General features: G+C 40.5%; 1 protein-coding gene across 1 annotated transcript in view; it reads left to right on the forward strand.

Moving 5' to 3' along the window:
* The window catches only part of LOC137992755 (coiled-coil domain-containing protein 87-like), a 44,857-nt gene that overhangs the window by 17,686 nt on the left and 12,171 nt on the right, over positions 1 to 15,000 (forward strand). The window contains exons 13-24 of the mRNA XM_068838261.1: positions 1,533 to 1,569; positions 3,141 to 3,219; positions 4,070 to 4,110; positions 5,243 to 5,292; positions 6,090 to 6,159; positions 7,478 to 7,528; positions 8,715 to 8,887; positions 10,440 to 10,464; positions 10,952 to 10,993; positions 11,600 to 11,701; positions 12,305 to 12,421; positions 13,306 to 13,466. Coding sequence (XP_068694362.1) covers positions 1,533 to 1,569; positions 3,141 to 3,219; positions 4,070 to 4,110; positions 5,243 to 5,292; positions 6,090 to 6,159; positions 7,478 to 7,528; positions 8,715 to 8,887; positions 10,440 to 10,464; positions 10,952 to 10,993; positions 11,600 to 11,701; positions 12,305 to 12,421; positions 13,306 to 13,466 — 948 coding nt within the window. The remainder of the gene's footprint in view (positions 1 to 1,532; positions 1,570 to 3,140; positions 3,220 to 4,069; positions 4,111 to 5,242; positions 5,293 to 6,089; positions 6,160 to 7,477; positions 7,529 to 8,714; positions 8,888 to 10,439; positions 10,465 to 10,951; positions 10,994 to 11,599; positions 11,702 to 12,304; positions 12,422 to 13,305; positions 13,467 to 15,000) is intronic.

Consider the following 15,000-nt stretch of genomic DNA (forward strand, 5'->3'; position numbering starts at 1 on the left):
TCCTGTTATTAGTCATGAACTTCGTCATGACATTGTCAAAGTAGCTGTGGATCCACCAGGCGATAGCCGAGTGGATCCGCTGACTACTTTGACAATGTTATGACGAAATTCGTTGTCAATAACAGGACAGACGCATGAAAAGCTGACATCAATTTGTTTTTTACAATAACAAAAAGGCAGAGGGGTCAAAATTAAGTGAAAACACGAGAAGAACGCGAGCCAAAAATGCGAGAAACTTCAATCTGACGCGAGCAATATCGCGTCATTATCGCATAAATTATAAATTTATGTGTCTGTCCGCTTATTGACAATAAAAATTAGCCAATGAGCGCACGATAATTTTGCAGTCATTGTAAAAAGAAACTTTAACGAAAAAGTTAAAATGAAACCAAACTTTACACTAGTCCTGGATTAAGTTAATCGGTTTTCGAACAACCTGGCCCTGATAGATAGATAGATTAGAGAGATTTTTCGTTTCGGATACCTTTCCTTTTTTGATCAAGTTTATCGGTCTACGAGAGTAAAAAATGTAAGTAAGTTAAACACGCAGTCAAAAAATCAAGAGTCCAAAGTGGAAAGCGCAAATGGGAAACCTGTGCGAGACGTATTCCCGTCTTAAATTATAGGAGACGAATATTTGCAGGGATGATTAACACTGAAATAACTTTAAATCTGTGATATAGAGCCCTGAAAGACAGCAGGTGCAGAACAAATTCATCTCACAAGTAGTGACCAGTAAATCAAAGTTCAAAATTTTATGCAAGGATTTAATACATTCAGACTCGAGAACTTTTCAAGGAGAAGCAGCTATGCTTACACAGTTACAGTTCTTTACAATCCAATTGACGAAAGGTGCCTGAAAAGTTGAGGCTTTATTTTTACAGTACTAGAGCGGGGTCGTGAGCAAACGACCGACCATGCATAACAAATGTATGTCACAAAGTGATTGATTTCGAATCAGAATTAGCCGACAACAGCAAATTCACTCTTGTCGGAGGGGCCTGTTAGGTCCTTGGCGATAAGATGGACTGCCTGTATTTCCCCACTTTACTGACATCTATTATTAATTACAACAATCAAATGCCTAACATCTGCTTTTGTACTGCTTTTTCATTTGAGAGTAAACATTAATTTTGGCGCCGTAATTCCTGCATCGAGATTCTGCATTTGTGGAATTCGGGCTAAAGATGACTGTAAGTTATTGCACGAACGTAAATTTCATTCAACCACCCTTCTATTATTCTTCCCTCCTTCAATCCATCTAATCCCAGCCTGTCCTATTCCATGCATCCATCCCTTGTATGTAAGCAATTTGTTGGTCTCGAAGAAAGTTGTTTCCTGGCGCCAGTTGTTCAAACGATGAATAGCGCTATTCGCCGAATACCTTCACTATCCAGTGTACAAGTCAAGCGAAACCAATTCCGCTATCCAATGGATAGTGATTTATCCGGTGGATAATGTTATCCACCTTTTCGAACAACTGGGGCCTGGTATCGATCAAACTAATAAAGCATCGTGTTTGTTTTTTGCAGGAGTTTGGATGAAGGGCGATATTCCTACCTTCGTCAGGTGAGTAATGCGACGATAGCTCACCAAGATTACATGACGCCCGCCAACAAACACAGAAAGACCATCGAATAATCCTAACCTAAAGCTTATTTAGCCAGCAAGCACAACTGCACACCTAACTGGATAACCGACTGTGTAGCAAACTCAAATAAAATGATGGGCTTTAGCGAGAGGAGACATTACCCGAAAACAACCTTGCGGAGCAGAGAAGAGCACTAGCAAACTCAACACTTATATGACTTTGAGTCCGGAAATCGAACCCGGGGACACATGGGCTCAAACGTCTTCATACGCCAGTCCTGCTCTCCAAGCTGTTGTATTGAGACATTTCTCAAGCAGGTAGTGGTTCATGATTTCCTTCCATCATTTAAATTCTTTACTTTTCTTTTTATGTACTCGTGACTTCCTAGTTTAGACGGCATCTTTTCAAATTGACTTTTTGTTCTTCACCAGCCATTGTGCGTGGGATCAGTACAGCTGTAGTTCCGTACCACATACAGTGCTAATGTTCTTTATGTAGTATTGGTCTACGCTTCTCTTTATTCATTCCCTCTTTCTTTCTTAATTTCTTTCTTGGTATTTATCCGGTTTTGTGCTACAGTTTTATTTTCTGTTCCATTTAATTGTTGTCCTAAGCCTGCATGGTTGTTTGCATGAAAGCCCATTAACTTATCCAGGATGAGTGTAAACTTTGGTTTCATTTGTTCAACTTTTGGGTGAAAGTTTCTTTTGGTTATTTTTGTTTTTCAAGACTCAGACTTCCTCTGATGTAAAATTTTGCCGAATATCAGCATTAACAACATTTGGCAGTAGACAAGTTAACTCTTTGGTTTATTTTTAATCTGGACTAGATTAGCGTTAATCGGCTTTTGAACAACCAGGCCCTGGTCTTTGGTGGTGTTGTGTTAACAAGGTGAAATACCAAGAATCAAATCCCTAGATAAATAAAGTAGTTTTGTTCAACCGGTCTACAAAATGAAAGTTAGATAGCATATACGACTGCGAGTCCTTCATGCATACCTCAAACCTTATGGACGGGCACAGAACAGAAATTTCCACTTCGACGTTTTTGCTTTTCTCCACTACCCTAATCCAAAAGCCCCTCGAAATCGACGGTGACGATTGTGACCCCCCTTCCTCCCCAAGGATCAAAGACCCATGACAATCATTTGTGTTCGTTGTTACTTCTTCATATTGTGAGCATTCTGAATTGATGAGATTCTGAATGTCCTTGTGGTGTGCATGTTCTACTATCTGACCCCTCCCTTGGGGAAAAGCGGATTGCTCTCCCCAGGTTGTCACTGTTAAGAACTTTCCTTGCAAGCACTTGTGTTACCAGAGTTAAATCGTGCCTCACAGAACTTGATTCAAACTTTTGTATTAATCTTTTCTCGTTGATCCTTAATTGAGTATATTATTGACCCACAAAAACCGTTTCCCTTGATGAAGAGTTTTGTTGTTCAAATATGTCGGTAAAATCCTTTTAGGAAGAGAGATGTGGTGAATATATTTTCCCTTCTATCATTTCACTTTTGGGCGACTGTAAGTTTGATTTCTTTTCACTTTTTTAGAGGTACGCATCGTTACCAGAGCTATTTTCAAGAGATGTAGTGCTTGAGGAGCTTGGAATTTTACCTGACGATCTACAAGGTTTGCAATAAAGTAATTCGATTTCAGAGAAAGTTGATCTGCTTTGAGTCAAGCTGGGTCATAGTTCTTGCTTCTTTGGATTGGTCGCGTAGAAGATTAGACGGATCCGATCAGTATTGAGGTTTGCGGAAATTTAAGCATTGTACCTGGCGAAGAAGCTAACCTAGCAGCTAACAAAGCAAACTTGCGTTATCAATTTATATGTACCTTTGAATGTTCGTTGTGAAAGTAAATAATATACTAAGAAGCCGGTTACCGGAGGTTTATCGGCGTGTATAGGTATGTGGGTGTTACTCGCGGCGCGTGGAATACTTGCGGTTCTCGGCTTGTTGGCAGGCATTTTGTTGTTGCCAACCAAAGCCTTTGCAACGTTGGAATCGCTTCGTTTTTAGCAAATATGGTTGCCATCGCTTTCACTTCGTCGACATTCCCTGAGGTAGATATTTCGTGCAAAATTAGGTTGTGTAGATGACATACCAATGCCAGTGTGACAGATCAGTTGAATGACCTACATTTTGTATTGCAGGGTTTTACGTCCTGCATTATGATACTTAATTGGAGTTAATGTTCCCTTTCCTTTCCACGAAGCTTAATTTTCTACTCTTTTAAAACTAGTCTCTCTTTAAATAGCTCTTTTTTTCTGCTTTGTTGTCGTAGTGTTGAATAGGCAATTTTCGAAATATTAAATATTCTGCTTGACAGTCAGACGCGTTTGAATGAATCTGGAAACTATTTGCATATCATCCACTTTCCTTTGTCTTTATAATCTAAACCTCCCTTTCAAGCTGAATTTTAGTATATCGAAAAAGGCGTATTGGCTGGTTATGGTGATTTGATAATTTTGTTGTAGAACATCTTTTAAAGAGGAGTCAGAGTGCGACCAAACTTACGGTATGTTCATAAACGCCGGGACCACTAGGCGACAAGTCTCAGCGGCATGTCTCTGCGACAAGTTGCTCCGTGTGTACTACTTGCAAAACAAGTCGCTGCGACACGACGCGTGTTCATGGGGTGCACACGCAGTGATCTCGTATGGGGGGAATGTGAACTAGTTTTCTAATTCAGTGTGGCTGACCATATGACACTCTCTCATTGGTTCATTTATGGTTCGTCATTCCGGTTCATCATTCCGACTTGTTGCCGGAAGTGAATACTCGGTGCGACAAAGCTGCTTTCGCTCATTTTGTCGCTGTGATTAGTTGCGCGAATTCAAACTGGTTTAAATCCGTGCGACTGATCGCGCGACAAAATTCTGCCGCAGCGACAATTATTTCCATGAAATGAACCGTGTCACACAAGGCGAATTGTTGCGGCGACTTGTCCCGGCGACCTGTCGCAACGACTTATCGCCTAGTGTGTCCCGGCCTTAACTGTAAAACTCTAGCGCGAACCGAAAGCCCGCTCTAGAGCTGCGTGAGAAAAGATAGAGATTGGCATGATTGGCACACTCGTTGTTGTTTGCTTACGTTCTCGTCAAAGCCTTAAATTTTGAAATTATATATAATTATCTATATTTGCAGAGGACGGGGTGGAAATGCCCCTAAACATGTGCTGCCATGCAGCACGATTGTTATATATTGCCCTTACCTTCGTCGTTGCTAAAGTTCTCTAGGGGTGTAAAACGAAAGATGTTTTCTTCTTTGGCCAAATGGTTCGTTTGGAGCCCTCTGACGTGACGTCAGTGACACGACCCATGTTGACTTCCCTTAAGAAAGAAACGGCATTGTTGTTTACTAAACTTATCCTCTTGTAACTGTACTCTGCTCTTAACACATTTGTTTTGGTTGCGAAACATGGCCTTTGCTCACCAGCAAAACCCACTGTACGAAAAAAGCTTTGTCCATGTATCATAAACCGATGGAGTTTCGAATGAATGACGAGTGAAAGCACACTATCCCGAAAAAAACTTTGGCCGTTACTGTTAATCCTGAGCCGAAGGATTTTGGGAATTTTGCACATCCGAGTATAATCTGAACGGTGTCTGTAAAGACTCGCACATATTTTTTCTTACTCTTTCTCCCAGGATGACGAGAGGTTTCAAGAATGTGTAACAGACGAGATAAGTGATGGAAAGTAAGATTAATACGATTGTGATCTGAGAGATTTCTTCGCGGATCAAGTTCATGCGTGAAAACGAAAAAAGACTGACACAAATCCACGTTGAAAAACAAAATTAAAGAAAAAAATCTTGAAGGACCGAGGACGACGTTTCTTTATTCAAGTGAACTGAAAACAAAGCCAACGTTTCCGTTTACAGTGCACCCAAATGAAGGGTGCATTTATTATTGAATCTTTTGATACTAAATAATCGAACTATTCTTTTCCCAGCTAATTTTCTCAGTTAAGTTATAAATAACAATAGCTTTCAAGATTTTCAAACTCTTTAAAAAACAACTCGCAAAATCTTATTCAGCGTAGAAAACGTTTTAGAGTATTTCAGGGCATAGACTGAACGAGGGAGTGAATTTTCGTAATTTCGATGTGTTTGATGCAATGGCTGCGTGAGAAAGGAGCAAAATTAATCGAAAATCCTTTTCCTCAAAATCTCTTTGCTCTAAAAGCTCCAAGGAAACGCTTGCTACGCAGATCATTGAGATCTTCCTCTCTCTTTATTTCAAATAATGCCTTTAGGACTGACCCCAAGCAAACACTTCCTATGTTGGCATGGTCCGCTTTCCTTCTTCATTTACCCTTCATTACTATCATCAGTTTGGGCCTAGTGGTGGGGTGTGCTCAATGAGTGCCAAAGGCTGTAGCCTGGGCTTGTAAAGAATATTAAGTAATCCAAATTGGCCACACAAAACAAAGAAAATTGTCAAAGAAGCATTGGTAAGGTAAAATCGTCTCAAAGTAACGGACTCTCGTTTTAGGTCGCGTGCAGAATCCCACGCCTCTCAAGACCTGATGAAACTTTTAACGCCAAGACATGGAAGAACTTCGGTATGACTGAAGCGTAAAAACACACCCGGTTATTGAGTCTAGTCAGATCTTTTCAGTCCTTGATTCACAGTAGTTTCGTGTAATAGGATACTTAATATCAGAATGTACTCTCTGCCTTTTTGTCATGATTTAAGGATACAGAGCCAGTTAAGCATATCACCTTCACGGCAAACGTTGGACTAAGATTTGCGTTTAGCCAAAAAATCGAAGAAACTCGTTTGATATGAGCTCATTTCTTGCGTGTTAGCAGCAAGTAATAAGTGACTTTTCAAATGAAAGAGACGACTTAGAATAGGATAATTTTGATGCTTTAAGGACAAGAAGCAGCCTACCGTTTCTCGTAAACGCGATGCTTATTCTCTCCAATATGTGAAACTGTATGTACTTGACTGTGGCCATAGACAATAGATTTCATACCCCGAGCCTCGAGTCGAAATGTTTGGGAACGAGTTTCGGGTAGGTAAAAAAGTGTTCAATCCCTCGGGACTCAACATGGCCGGCGCGTGATTAAGGCCCATAGACATGATATGAGTTTGGGAAGATCATCGCTGTTGGTAATTACTGAAACAGTCGCAAAGAAAGCCAGAAAAAAATCCAGGCTCTTGAACGGGAGTCGAACCCAAGACTTTGCAATTGCGCTGCAGTGCTATACCTACTGAGCTATCAAGCCAGCTGGGAGCTTTTTTTCTTTTTGTTGGTGGGCTAGGTAACAACGCCGGTCAAAATGAAGTGTGCGCGCGCGCGCACTTAAAACTCATTTTAAATTCATTGCGCGTCACAATCAGTGCTGCGTTGTCTTTATATATGGTTTTCACCTGACGTCATAGCAGCCATGTTGGTGAACAGAACAATAGAGAAAAAAAGTCTTTTGGGAATTTGACTCTATTATAATGAAAAACATGAGCCGTAAATTGCTATTGTTTGGTGCACCAACATGGCCGAATTTTCACGTGATTGAAAACCGTCTATTCACTCAGGTGCAAATTCAAGTCAAAAGCTGTTTTTCTTGTGTTGTCCGTGATTCTAAGTTGCCGCGTCACTTCCCGTCTTTGAGCGTATTTCCCAAGTAGATTAGATACCAGTCTCGTCCCCAGAGTCCGCTTTTCTTTTGGTCAGCACCAAGAACAAGCTTAAGGACTCTGAAACAACAGTGGTTGTCAACGGTTACAAAAATCCACCTTCACTACGACTGCTCATAAATTGGAAGTGGCCAGAATCTGTGTTCTTGGTGCTGACCAAAAGTAAAGCGTACTCTGGAGACGAGATTGATTAGATACACATTAATCTTGCCTAAGATCCTGTTGTCTTATCATTCAAGGAAAGACTTCCAGATGAAGAGGAAAACGATGATCTCCCGCCACTGTTACAGGTGTTTGTTTTTTGTTTTGCCTTACAGCGGCTGTTACAGCGCCACTGTTACAGGTGTTTGTTTTGCCTTACAGCGGAAGTCTATATAACCTATAATCTGCCATGGCATAGGCCCATCCGTTTTCGGTATTATGTATTTTTAGGAAAGCTACTGCTAGGTTTTTGACGTTGTTGTGTTCCTTGCACGATCCATGATTTTGCATTAAGCACGAGCAACCTCGTGCGGCCGCTTGGTCACAGACCAATCAGAAACGTTGTGATCATCAGGCCCAATCTGATTGGCCGTAATTTGGCGGGAACCGTGTTCTAAATTTAGATAATCGTCACTTCTGGGTTGTGGATTTCTACTTATAGTCCAGAACATCGAAGGCATTCTCGCGAAACTTTTCGCAAAAAAACTAAACGTGTTTCCTTTTGAGTTTATTTTTTTTCTTTTTGAGTCTAAGCACTCATTTCAAAAAGGTTAGTGTTAAATTATTGCGACAAGTATCAACAGTATTTTATCAACAGTGCCTTCCACCTCTGCGACCCGGGTTCAACTCTCGGCCCCGAGATCGTATGTGGGCTGAGTTTCAGTCGATCTCAACCTGACTCCGAGGGTTTTTCTCCGGGTACTCCGGTTTTCCTCCCTCAGCAAAATCGACTCACAGCCTATTTCATCAGGCTGTGGTGCTGTGCTCCGAGGTCATACATGGGTCGTGCTCAGGGGCCGAGCGCCTAGCCGGCAGCACAGCTCCTTCGGTCCGATCTCGTTGAGCCGCGCCCTTAGCAATTCAGTCTCGGACTGCGAGTAAGGGTGTTTAGTATGTCACGTATTTTTCACGTTATTTCAAGTACCTCTATCAGTCAAACCCGTTGGGCGAGTGGTAATTGCGTGGAGTGTGTGATGAAGGGGAGATTTGCCAAGAGTGCTAAACGGTCACAAATGGATTCAACAGATTCACGGCTGTAATCGACAACTTCAGCATAGCATTCAATACGTCGAATATTTCGCGAAGATCGACACGAAATTGCGAGTTATCGGACTGCCGGACATGGAGTATTTTCAATATCCTGTCCGGGTGCCGGACATCTAGACACAATTTTTTCCTTCTTCCCGAATGTGATCATGAGTGCCCGCAAATTGAAAGGTTGAAATTCAGATCGTTGTATTTGTCTTCTCTCTAACCTGTAATGTATTCGTTTAGGCTCTCGCTCGTTACAGTACAATCAACAAAGAAAAAAATCATAGAAGAGATCGAAGATTTCTAAGGGATCAAGAAAGTAAAAACGAAGATGATGATGTGGCAAGCGTCACTTCCACGGTCATCTCAACAGAAGCGACTTCAATAGCCAACGATCCCACCGTGTTGGATGAAAAGTAAGAAACTCTGCATGTTATGAAGAATGACAGATGATTTGACACTAAAGCCTAGTTTTCACTAGCGGCGCATGCGCAAGCACAATTGCAAGCATAGCAGCTTTTATTTCACCGAGAAAACGGCCTCGCAATTATAAACACTGGCGTGTTTACAAGCACAGGGATCAAAATTTTTCCTTTTCTTGTGCTTGCGCTTGTGAATGTGTTCGCCTGATCCCGTGTGAAAACGAAACACGGCATAATCACAAAAGCATCTAATACCGTAGTCTACGTCGTTCCATATTCCCTGCGTCTGAGCACTTGTGTCTGCTTACGGTTATCTCGAGGTTCGTTTTCACTTAGCGTAAGATACTTATGCTTTGCGCTTGTCCTTGCGTCTCCAGTGAAAACCAGGCCTAAAGCTGTTAGAGCGGTTTCCATTAAGAAGAGAAAAGTATGAAATTGTTTTGCCTTTTCTTGCGTGACTGCAACAGTGATTTAATTGGCTTAAAAGATGTTGTTGGCTTAAAAGAGTCCGCGAAATAGATCTGAGGATTCGTTTAGAAAAAGCGCTTAAAGTTCAAAATAAACGAGACGTCTTGAGGGTGCTGTCTCTTATTTACTGCTTTTAACCAAAAAATGAAGCGCCATATATTTAATTAATGAGGGAAAAAGTAAAGCTAAGCTTGCGCTCTAAGAGTGATCCTTTTCCCTCGCTCAGCTCCGTTTGTATTTTATTTGCTGTACTCTCTATGGCTTATTTATTTGTTTTATGCATCGGTTGGGATTTGTGGACGTAATTGAAATAAAAGACTCTATATATTTAACTACGTTTCACGTTTACCAAAACCTCGATGTCGAAACCAAGTATCATAGTTGGATTTGCTGTTATCTTTCTTTTTCGGTGATAAGCAAAATTAACATGAAAGCTTATTTTTCACATTGGCGGCTTGGGTTGATTGAGTGAACTGAATTGAGAGTGAAAATAGACCTTGATGATCTGCATAGGTATCTTCTTTCAGGAGTCGAATCTATGGCCAATTTACACACCTTTTCATATTTAGGGAACCGAATTCCAAAACAACAAGAAAGACATCGGAGTAAAACGTTGGGCATAGAAAGGTGTATATAGGAAAATGGTCAATTCGGGAAAAATTATTCATCCACTCAGTGGGAATAGTTAATAAACTACCAAGCTATCCATTATAAGCAAGGCTGTTGCCTAACAGGAGCCCGGTAGCCTGGGGCTCCCAAAGAATAGCTCTGGGCGCCTTAATTTTTCACAGCAACACCTTTCACTTCATATGTTGGGCTCCTAAGTTCTCAGCGTTTAGCTCTGAGGGCCCCTTTAAAATTTTCTTAGGCAGCAGCCTTGATGAGTATTTCGGCCATATTTTCGTGATTTATATACAGTTTAGAAACACTAATGTCCAGTTGAGAGGAATCGTTGCGTAACATTGTTATGCATTTTTTAACCAAGCAAATCCTGAGCCTTCCTTTTCTCCCCCCAAATCATTAGCCCTTGAAAATTGAAGTGAAGCATTGTTTTTTGTTTTCTTTTTTCACCTTTCAGTATCACAGAATTTACTGGTGAAGAGGTATTTTCATGAAATCATTTCATATGGTTCAAGAGATTTCATTTACTTTGGTTTGGATAGTAAGCCAGTCACATGGTATCTTACGAGAGCTTCTGCATGAACGAATAGCTCTCCAAAAAAGAGATAAGAGATTTCTTGTGAATTCATGTTTCTGACCCCGGAATAGTCTTAAAGGAATGCCCCCGGAATATTAAGGCCTCTGGTTCAAACAAGCACACGTGTTACTGAGACAAAAGCAAATGAGTACATTTTGACAAAACCTGAAAGACCAGACTGTTTTATTTGGAACTCGGTCCCTTAAACTCCGTTAGACCTAAAAGGCATCATTAAGAACATTCGTGGTTGTCGATTATTGCACCTCATTTTATCTTAGTATATATTCCACTACGTCATTGTAATTAAACCGAAGCTTCTTCATAATTGTTAACAACCTTCAGAATACAAGGAATCCCAGTTACTAATAGTGAACTTCGTTTTTATGCTCTAGCATCCACAACCGGATGTTGTATCCTTGCGACTACCGGACAAGGTAGGTTCATATGCCGTGTCCCGCAACTTACGCACTCATACCCTCATCCCTGACTCTGGTGTTTTGGAACGGATGCGCCGTTGTGCATTTTTGAAGTCGTTTTATCCTAAACAAAATCGCGATCCTGAAGAAAACACCTTGTCAATATTAATAAATAGAAGAAAGAAACCAACATTTGTTTTTGTTTGTTGTTGTTGTTCTTCTGTCGATTGCTCAACTACCTTTATAACATGAACACTGATTTCCCCAACTTCCCGTGATTTTTTTTTTTTTTAACCAGAATCCGTTTTCTTATTTGTTATATTCCTTATTGACAGTATCGCCTCCGTTAAAAAGCACTTTCCTTCTTTTTTTTGTCTCGTGGAAGACACATTTTCAAGAGGTTAGGGCGTTGGGGTGTTCTCCCAGCCGAATCCACATCAGAGCATTGAATCAAATCCACCCACGCTTTGTAAAACGCTATATGGTCGTTTTCTTTTGTTTGTCATCGTTGTATTTTTCAGTATGAATAGTGACTGCACGCGTAACGGCACGCCTTTTAGCTTTAAACAACACCTTTTAGAAATAATTTACTGTACTGTTTATTTTATTTGTTTCCTTCTGCAGTCTGTCGTAAGGACTTCAGATGTTCGGGTGTCGAATAGAGTAAACAAAGAGTCTCTAACGCTTGCAAGATATTCTACAGTCTATAATGACCTTACAGGCGAGGTACAATATCATTTATAATCAAGCCCTCTCCACTCTCATTTGTGTTCGTTTGAAGACATAGTTTTTTAAATGTATTTTCACTGAGCTAACGTTGTCACCAAAATGCCTGTGAAGACGTGATCTACAGTAGAGACTGTCGGAAACGCATCAATTGTTCTGGAATAATCTGGCTTCAAATGTGCAAGAACAAAAGAATGGAGTCGAGATTCCGCGAGAACAATTAGCCTTTTTCTTGGTTTATAACAAAAAATGAGAATTACTTCCATGAACCTCGGTTCTGTGCATTTTTTCTTTTACAATTCGAAGCTAGTCTTGATCAGTTTTGAGAGTTAGAAAAGCCTTGCATATGCGGCGGGGCTAAATTCACAGGTCATTGTTTTACCTATACTAAAGCAACCCAAAACCTTCAAATTGGCTAACCTTGGGCCTAATGACGCTTAAGGTTAGCGTTAGTAAAGGTTTTGTTACGACTGACCTGTACTTTAGACCCGTCTATTGCGCATCAGTAATCATCATCTGTTTATTTTGTTCTTGGTTTCTCTAAAATTAGTTAATATGCTTGAATTGTGAGCTTAAACTCTTTCTCCTCGCACTGTGAATCAGATTGACGCACCTACAGTCAAGTGGTTGGATAAAAATCTGTTTATCGGCGAAGAAATCAAAGAAGTTTACGAAGAAATTACCAAAACTATAGGAGATAATCACCTATTGTTTGATCAGGTATGGCCAATATGATAGAGGACCGTAGTTTTACGAACGAAAGTGGTGAAGACTTGTGGGTTCTTGAAGAAATGATATTTTCCATGGCTACTCGAGGATACTCGGAAGAAAATCCGAATTTTCCTTTGCAGGAGTTCGTAACGCCCACGAGGGCACCGAATTTTAAAATTGACGTTCCTTTATGTAATAGCTTGTAATTGGCGTCTTGATGGTTGTTTCGGAATTTTTCGTAATAGTCTCGCAGTTCTTTTAAATAAAACATAACGTGATGAAGTCAGTGGTGTTTCCGTGAGAGTTTTTCTCACAGGATATGGAATGTCTCCTTTATCTGTAAGCAAACCCACTGTTGGCCTATTCCAAAACCTTAAAATTTTCCTTGGAAGGAGTCACTGAACCGGCACAGTCCTCAAACTTTCAAAATATGTAAACGTCTTACCGGCGTTTCGTTAAGACGATGCTAACAGAGACAACATGCTAATGCAAAACGGGTTTCTCGATCGCATTAAGGTATCGCAATTGCTTAAAAGCTGGTTGTGTCGGACAATTAGTGTTATGGTTAGTTTGTTATTTGGAATTTACATCATTGAATACTTGTAAATTGTTTTCACCCCTGTGGATAGCTGTAGTACGCTGTAGTACGGACCAAAATATGTCTGCAAGAACTCTAAGTTGCTGTTCTTGGAAGGAAAATTAGACAATTGTAACCTGCTTTTAGCAAGACTGATTAAGGAACGGTCTTGGTGGCGGGATTATGTTTGAAACTACGATTTCATGTACTTTAACTTGCTGCCACGTAAATTTAAGAAAATGGCAAGAGGTTATCTGCACCAGGTAGTGGGTGGTTGCCAGTTTCGATCTTAACACAGGCGTTGTGTCGGTTGCAGGATGCGTACGTGGAAAAGAGTGCAAATACAGTAGATGTCACGCTTTGTACGTCGTCTACTTCGCTTTACAAACCTCGAGTTGAGCGGATCGTGAATAAACATTTGAAACGAGATTCTCCACCTCCGTGGGGAAAGGACACAGCTGAAAACTGGAGAAACAGGTTTGAAAGAACACTTCAATACGATTTTGCTTTTCTCTTGACATTCGTCACTTTAAGATTGCAATAAGTATATAGACACGGTTATTATGCTATTAGCAAGGTTTGTATTCACAAATTCACGTCATCCTATTTCTACCAATAGCAAAGCTCCTCCGCACACATATAAACCTACAACAACCACAATTCCTCAATTCGCTCTCACGAAGGGCTAACGCTCGAAACCTCAGCTTTCCAAATCTTTCACGGTGGTTATTCGACCTTTATCAACTCGTGTGATAAAATCAATTTCTGTTTCAATCTCCCACCGACGCAGTACCACAGTTTCTTTAGAAACTAAAATTTTGTTCAAAGCAAAGCAAAGTTTGTGGATGTGAGGGAACAGATATATTGTGAGCATTCGAGTGTTCATGTCCATTAATTACTTTGCAATACAAGTTAACTAAGGGAGAAAAAAACCCTTGGGGTTTCAAGGGGAATTAGATACATGAATTATTCATAATTGAACGTAAGTAGCAACTGTATTGCGTCCGGTTTCTATCACTTATTGTTTTATGTGGTAATGGACAATCACGTATTTAAGGAACACATGTTCGGTAAATATGTTGTCGTGCATCTGTTCAGTCACAGATCACAGATGGAGACAAAATGTGGTAAGAACAAAAAGTGGCACACGAGGCGATTGCCAAGTGTGTTACGATGTTCTTACCACAAAATGACGTTATGTGAACTATTCGGGAGTTTAAGCACGCAACGTATATGACTGACGGGCGGCAATCGGAAGTGAACATTTCGCATGTCAGGACTGTAGTGTCTCCCAGAGTTTTAAACTAATCGTCCTTAATGGGGAAAAATACTTAGCAATGTAAATGTAGTTGTGTAAAGACAAGTTAAAAGAGAAAACAGCTCACTTCCAGTTTCCGTCCTTGGCTCAAAAACGTCGCGTGCTTAAGCTCTGAACAGACGCGCAGCGACATGGAATCTTCTTGTTTTATATCTAGGTGCCATTGCAAATTTATGGCTAGGCCCATAAACTTGCAAAGAAGGAACGAGACCATTACTTTCCCAGTACGGACCGAACAAGCTAGTTAAGGTGTCTTACTACGGTTTTCCGGTAGAAAAGATCAAGATTTTGAAATCTTAGAAATCAAAGCAACAGGATGGCTTTTCTGAAGTGTTAGTCACTGCAGTTGATGTAAAAGGTCATTGAAAATGTTAAATATAGTGACCGAGCTCCTGGAGGGAGAACTGGAAACTAGACATTTTAAAGGCCCTTTTCTCAAAACCTAGCCGCACGACCAGGGTTAAAATTTTGGGAATTAGTAAACAACATGAAGACGAAACCGACAAAATTTTTTTGAAAACTTAAGATCTATCGGACAGTTCTTCAGTTATTATCAAAATAGAAAAAAATCGTCGTTTTGGCCATTTGCGAAAAACCTGTCTGACAGTTCGATACATGATTATGTTTACTCGCTAAGGAAAACCTGAAATTTTAAGGTGGTGGTACGCCTTTGAAAAGTCAAGTTTCCTGTAC

Source organism: Montipora foliosa, chromosome 2 (genome assembly GCF_036669935.1).
Source record: "Montipora foliosa isolate CH-2021 chromosome 2, ASM3666993v2, whole genome shotgun sequence".
Taxonomy (NCBI): domain Eukaryota; kingdom Metazoa; phylum Cnidaria; class Anthozoa; order Scleractinia; family Acroporidae; genus Montipora; species Montipora foliosa.